We start from the raw sequence: 7,224 nt of genomic DNA on the forward strand, positions 1-7,224 counted from the left end.
AAACATTTTCTTCAGCCCTGCCTCGTTGCTCCCGTCAACCAATAAACTAAATACATTCGCCCTCATATCACTGACCAATTCGGTTTAAAAATGTTGTCCTATGCAGTTTATAATAGCAGCCTTTTTGTTCTTCCACAAAAAAAGCTTTGGGCTGCCTTGCTGCCCTTAAATTCTTGCTTGACATACTGTGTCATGTGGTTGGAAAGATTAAGGAATGTGTTGTGGTGAACTAACATTAAAGCCAGTTTTACCTCGGCAGATATGGATAGATGAATTTCAGTTTCATTTTGTTTCGGAAGGTTTATTTGTGTGTTGCCTGAAAAAAATAATGACAAAAGTTTCGTGCTTATGCACTTTGCGTAATGACGAACTCAAAAAAAATTGGAAAGTCCTTGCATCAGAAAAAACTTGATAAATTGCTTTACAAAAAGCTTAACTTTTTTTAGGAACATTGTTACGAAATGTAACACATAAAATAGCGATCAAACTCTAGAAATGTGGTTTCACTAGGCATTTTTTTTAAAAAAAAGTTTGAGTTATTGTGATAAGAAAATAATAAAGAAAATAACTGACCTTAGCTGGTTTGGAATAGCTGGTTTTATATTTTTTAATTTTTTAAATGTATGGGTTTTATACAATTTTATCACATACACAACTTACCCACGCCAACAGAGACAAAATGGTAACCGAATTGCGAGAGAATCGGCAAGTTTCTTGGTCTGGCTTAATGCAGGAATCTTTTTGAATTATTTTACATTGTTTTTAAAAATTTTTGAAGGCAAATGCTGCTTAAACAGGAGAATATTCTTTTAAACAGGAGTATGGGAGGTATGTTCAAAACCGGGAGTCTCCACTTAAAACGGGAGGGTTGGAACATATTTCGTAGAACGAAAACTTTTCGGCTAAAATAAACACTAGCTTATGTTAGTGTATTTCAATTTACATTGAGACATGATCCGATTCTGAATTTTACACAAACTCAAATTGTCCTTTCAAAAACTTTGAAGCTTATGGTATTACTACTGCATAACACATTATGTTTTTATGTTATATATTTTAGGTTGTAGTAATATTTAAAGTTTAAACTAGCTGGCTGTGTAGCTAAAAAGAAATTAATCTCAATATCCTAACTGAGCTGTGATGGTAAGAGAAAGATATTCTATCAGAAGGATATATTAAAATTTATATGTAGGGCTGTACATGACACCTATTTTTTTTTTCATTGGAAAGTTTTTGAGATTTTTACCTTCTAATATTGATTTAAAAATGCATTCTTTTCCATATTAAACATGATTAAGCACAAAATTTAGTTTTTTTAATACAAAATTATGAAAATAACCCATCAACAATCCACAAGAATTATTAAAACATATTGCATGTTTATTTTTGCGAAAACATTAAATCATCCTGTAAGGATGATTAAGTAACTCCTGTTTTAAAACTTTTGTATGTCTTAAACGTTAAAAAAATTGTATATTGTAATTGTAGAACATGAGTGGATAATTAAAGGAAAATAGCCTTACTTGTAAATATGTGTACTTCAATAGGAGTATTATTTTGTTTAGTCAAAAGGTACGACAATCAAAGATGCCCTTGCAAAATGGGTAAGAGTTTTTCCTCATATTTTTAATTAATGTTAATTTTGGAAAAAGTTTATTCTTGCATCACATGATTTTTTAAGGACTATTGGCTAAGATTTGGGTCAAAACTAAGCAGCTTTAAGCAACTGCCCAGGCCTAAAATTTGGAACCTTAAGCGACTAAGGCTTAAATCTTGATAATCTAATACGAAACTTATAAAACAGTTTTTCAAAATGAAAAGTTTGTCTTTGTAAAAAGTAGTAACATACGAAGATAACAAATGCAAAGGTAAAATCTTCAAAATTTGCTATTGATAGCAGCAAATTCCAAATTTTGTAAGAACTTGACCTTGTAGCACACCTGAAAGCATGCAAAAGACTTGGCGTGCTATTTGCTACACGTGTGCCAATATCGACCTAAGAAGCTTGAACACTCATAATTTTTCCCTTAGATCAGATTGGAAGGGGGTCATTAATATACCCCGTCCAACCCATGCTAGCATGGAAAACGGACGTTAAGCCGAGAATGATGAATGATGATGATAATGAGCAAAACTGACACTAAAAGCATATTTTTTTCCTTAGCAACTGAGACTGAAATAAACAATAAAGTGGCTTTAAAAGAACGTGTATAATGATTTTTTTTAAGGAAACTGAAAATGGATGTAAAGCTTCAGAGGCAGACAGAGTAAAATTATATGCTCAGTACCCATCAATAGAAAAAATGGATGCATCATTATCAACTTTATCGGCATGCACGTAAGTTGTACTAAAAACTGAAGCATTAATGTCTAATGAATTTTTTAATTCATTTAATGCTTATTCTAACTTATGGGGTTGTCAGCAAAAAAAAGAGGCCCAGGACAAGCAAGCGAGTGTCATTTTGGCAAAAAATTTACATTAATCAATTCACCTTTATAATATCTGTGCATTAATAAAGTTTAAATGAACATCCCTTAGCAGGTCTAAAATTACTGATGACAAAAAATTTGCTATTACTTTAATATGACATCATAATTTATGCAGCATAATTAAATCTGAAATTCTTTGAATGTGAATATCTTGAGAACAAAAAGAGCTTATTTAATTTAAAAAGATTTGTTAACTAACTTTTTCCGCTCTATATAAGTACAACATCATTTTATACCTTGGGTTCCCTTTAATAGCTGGTAACCAACTATTATTTAACCTGGTTTTTCACTAAATGAATAAAGAATGCGCAAAAGCATAGTTCAAATGTTTTTTTATTTAGCAATACTGATCCCGCTTTCTGCTTCACCTACTAATTTTTCAATATTTATTTTTAGTTAAAAGCACCTTCAAAACATTTGAAGAAACGTTCTTAAAAAAGATAGATAAAACGTTGTTGTCGAATGGCTTTTAAAACTTAAATTTTTAAAGTAGTGGTTTAACCCAACCTTTAACCTAAAGTTGTAGGGTCTGTTTAACTTCAACTGGTGTTGAATTTATTTGATTAAATTGTTTTGTTTTAATTATAGTATGCTATCACTCTCAACAAACTGTATTGAAAAGATTGCTAACTTAAATGGTTTAAGTATGTTCTCGAGTTAAAATAGACATTTTTGTATACTTTTAATTAAATCTTAAGATGTCAGCAAAACAAATCTAGAATCTTTTTGAATTTATTTAGAAAACTTAAAGATACTAAGTCTCGGTAGGAATGCTATTAAAAATCTTAATGGCTTGGTAAGTTCAATTATAGGCTTTTGGTATATTTTGATAATGTTATCAATGTGATTCAACAGCTGTTTATTTGCCCCAATTTTGTGTTGGTTGTTTGTTGATATTTTCCTGCATTATTTTTTGTGCCTTTTAATTTAGGAGGCTGTAGCGGACACTTTGGAGGAATTGTGGATATCATATAATAATATCGAAAAGTTAAAGGGAATTGGTGTTTTGAAAAAGTTGAAGGTTTGTTGATAACTAGTTTGTTGTAAATTTTTCTTTGTACAGCCTATACTTAATGTTTTAGATTATTGAGTTTCTTCATCTAGGTGTTATACATGTCTAACAACTTGGTCAAAGCATGGGAAGAATTTCAAAAACTGGTAATATTTGCATTACTTTGTTTCGAGACTTTGTTTTGGTTGACTTGTGTTAAGAAATTTTTATTAAAATCAATTTTTTATCATTTTTTATGATCCAAAGATGGCTCCAAAATCGAGAAACTTATGATATATGTCAAACTGGATTTAAGTTTTATATAACCTTTCTTTTTCCCTCACACCCAAGATGAAAATCAAGAAAATATAATATTCCAAAATCGTCAATCCCTGAAATTAACCAACAGGTACATATGCTACTATGCCACCATTATTTTGCTGCTGCTTGTACGACCCTCACTCTTTTTTAAGGACCCTGAACCTAGAATTTTAAAGTTAAGCTTTCAGGGATTAGGGTTAAAGTTTGAGGGATTAGGGACCGTTCAAGTAATACTTGTTGAAATATTAATTTGTAAACAAATAGAATTTTACCTACTTCAATTTCAACATTATTTCTCTTTCTCAGCGTCCCCTGTGGAATTTTTAAGCATGACATTTTCTGCTGAAACACTATAAATAAAATATTGGCACTTTTTAAAACCGGTCCATCTATTTCTTACATGTAAAGAATGTGGGCTTTCTAATCAACAGAAAATTAGTTTTACTGTATGACTATGAAATATTTAAACATACCCCCTCCATCCTTACCTCCCTCCCTGACTTCGGTTTGACGTTTATTTTATACATTTTTTTTGATTTGTGGTTCATCCCCAAAGAAATTCATCATTTTCAATTTGCTAGAAAAAATCTCGAGGCGGAGGTTGTCTGTTTTTTAAGAAAATGTGAAGAGTGAACATACTAAAGCAAAAGTTAAAGCTTTTATGAAATCTTGTTTTTTTTTGGCTTTTTCCCTTAAATTAAGCAACCGTTAATATAAATAAGGTTGTTTTGTTTGTTTTTTAAAAATAAAAAACAAACAAACAAACAGAAAGGTAAGCTTGGTTGGAGAAGGAATGTTCTTGTACAAAAAAATATTATTTTTTAGGCTGAACTATCTTCACTGGCAGATCTTGTTTTCGTCGGTATGTCTTCTTCTTGTTTATTATTCCTTGGGCGTGCACTGTTGAATGAATAAGGCCTGCCTTCTTGTAGTGTAATCTCTATGCACCATCTGACGTACAACTTATGAAATTGTTAAATGTACTAGAAAACAAAAACATGTACAGGGCAATTTTTTCCCCTCCCCCTATTCTGACTGCTAAGGGCCCTGAACTTAGCGTCCGTCTAAAGATATTTCTATTTTTTTGCAAAAAGGTGTTTTCTTTTTCGCTTAGGATATCGTTCATACTTGTGCAAATTTGAAACAAAAATGTGTTTAATATTAAGAATCGTTAAATGCGAGGCTATGTAAAGATTACTTTAAAGTTATATTGGCAAGTTGTCCTTTCGCTAAAAACTAAATTTCGCAAAGAGAAAAAAAAAATAATTTTTTTTTGCTGTATCGTTTGTACGAGTCCATTAGCGAAAAAAAGTTCTTGTGAAATCTGATAAATTTAGCATTCTGAATGATGATCAACGAAATTTTTTATTTTTTTTGTTTAGGTAACCCATTGGAGGAAAAACATTCAGCTGAAGGAGACTGGAGAGAGCTTGCTACAACAAAACTACCAAAGCTTAAAAAGTTAGATGGTAAGAACTATTTTTTGAAAATCCGTTACTTAACTGAAAAATTTAAAAAAATAATACTCAAAGAAAAAATTTCAAAATGATTTCGAAAACCACAGCATCATTGCACTATAACGACTTGTACCTTAAAGTTTTTCATGCTTTTTATTTTCACGCGATCGTTTTCGCGTTCAATTTGTTTTCGCGCGATCGTTTTCGGTTTTTTTTTATGCATCCTTTGATTTTATAATTTTTTTGCATTTTGTTTTTCAATCATTTCAAATTAGGATATCTATTCTATTAGGAATGTCGGGGATTGTTAGGAGTTCTAAAATATCTAAATGTCTGGAAAACATCAGAAAAGTAAGCAATTTCCTTGATATGTCAAGGTAATGTGAGTAATGATCGATCAGAACTGGATTCCAGATTGTTTAAAAGCTGGGATAAATGTCAGGAATTTGTAGTAAAAAATCGTTGGAAATATGTCAAGAATACGGGGACAATAAGCAGGTAATATTGAATGGATACCCTGTGAATAGAAGCATCAGAACCATTGGAAGAACACAAAATATTCATGGTGTTTTTCCGACAAAAACTCCGTCTTTGAACCGGATTTCTTACCACCTGCCTGTCGTAACGTTGACGAAGTTGGCCACTGTAGGAAATTTATTTTTTGTCATATGGGCCTGTTTTTGTCCAGTGATTCTCAGTTTAATAAGCATAAAAACCGGAGGGGACTAAATTGCACGAATGAAGATTACTTCACGCGATTTTGAATATTCGCGCACTTTTGCTGGGCGAAAAGGAACATATCGCGTTGCAACAAATCAGTTGTTTTTTATTTATTTATTTTATCTATTTTAGGTATTCCTGTTGTTCGGCAGGAAGAAGACGACGAGTAGAATTTTTAGCAAACTAGACTTTGTGATGTGTCTGTAATAATAAGATTACTTTTGTTGTCGAATTTGATTTGACAGTGGCATTTTGTAAATAAATTGCGGTTTATACTACAACCTCGTTCCCGGGCCTTTTGCCTTTTAGACATCGAGGCCGTCAAGTAAGCGCTAGCGGCTTTAACATAGGCAACAAACTCTGGGGACGAAAATGGTTTATTCTATACATAACCAGAATTTCTAAAAAATGCGAATCAGCTCATCATCATCTTGTGCTATTTCCGTCCACAATCATTGGGAAATAATACTTGACTGCGCATGCGCCAACGTTATTGTTGAATTCCAAAGTTTATATTTGTGCATATATTTTTCTATATTATAGATTACTAATATATTGTTGTAATATATTCATGTTTTAAAAGTATATTTATTAAATCTACTGTTGTTTTCTTTTATTAATACTGCGTTTACACTGAGCACTTATAAACAAAAGCGTAATAGTTTGAAAACGGAAATTTTTTTATCTGTTTACGTTCGTATGTCAAAACGTATAATTTTTTAAATTGTTAAAGTTAATCATATATGTGCGTTTTTGTCAGTTTACATTAGAAAATTTATACGGATTTAAGCAGTTATTACGAATTCAAACTTATCCGGAATCTTTTCCTTTTTTTATTTGCTATCCTTTTCAAATTTACAAAATCTAGTATAAACGCAATTCTTATAAATTCCTATGATTAGTAAGTTGACTGAAGAATCCGGATTAATTTGCTCAAGTGTAAACACAGTATAAGATTGTTAAATTTTTTGACTTGAATGACTCTTTTCTTTTTCATTTCGTCAAACATCGGTTTGACGAAATAAAAATACAAACTCGAACCCGAAATATAAATTATGGGTTACCATAAGACCAAAAAAGTTCAATAATATTTTACTACTTTTTCGTATGTGAATTTAACCTAATGAATTTTTTGCAGCTAGGAGCTTGCAGATAGACCTTCCTCATATTTGTTTCTTTGATATTCTGCCTGTTTTATCTTTTACATTTATAAAAACTAAATAGCATAGTTAAAAAAACCTCGTA

General features: G+C 31.2%; 1 protein-coding gene across 2 annotated transcripts; it reads left to right on the forward strand.

Moving 5' to 3' along the window:
* Positions 1-524: 524 nt before the first annotated feature.
* Positions 525-6,575, forward strand: LOC130656364 (dynein axonemal light chain 1-like). Of its 2 annotated transcripts, XM_057459200.1 has the most exons (11): positions 525-1,143; positions 1,566-1,604; positions 2,229-2,338; positions 3,079-3,134; positions 3,231-3,286; positions 3,422-3,511; positions 3,595-3,648; positions 4,628-4,664; positions 5,185-5,271; positions 5,552-5,610; positions 6,112-6,575. In XM_057459200.1, the coding sequence occupies exons 1-11, from the start codon at positions 1,141-1,143 to the stop codon at positions 6,184-6,186; spliced, it is 666 nt and encodes a 221-aa protein (XP_057315183.1). In that variant the 5' UTR covers positions 525-1,140; the 3' UTR covers positions 6,187-6,575. The 2 variants fall into 2 exon arrangements, with proteins under 2 accessions (XP_057315183.1, XP_057315184.1); XM_057459201.1 differs by lacking the exon at positions 5,552-5,610 and having other exon boundaries at positions 544-1,143.
* Positions 6,576-7,224: the final 649 nt, after the last annotated feature.

This window comes from Hydractinia symbiolongicarpus, chromosome 9 (assembly GCF_029227915.1).
Source record: "Hydractinia symbiolongicarpus strain clone_291-10 chromosome 9, HSymV2.1, whole genome shotgun sequence".
Taxonomy (NCBI): Eukaryota; Metazoa; Cnidaria; class Hydrozoa; order Anthoathecata; family Hydractiniidae; genus Hydractinia; species Hydractinia symbiolongicarpus.

Bases quoted from the DNA above. Each gene is read 5' to 3' on its own strand.
- LOC130656364 (XM_057459200.1), top strand. The intron at 3,135-3,230 runs GTATGTTCTCGA...GAATTTATTTAG, and splicing joins TGCTAACTTAAATGGTTTAA to AAAACTTAAAGATACTAAGT. The intron at 4,665-5,184 runs GTATGTCTTCTT...TTTTTTGTTTAG, and splicing joins GGCAGATCTTGTTTTCGTCG to GTAACCCATTGGAGGAAAAA.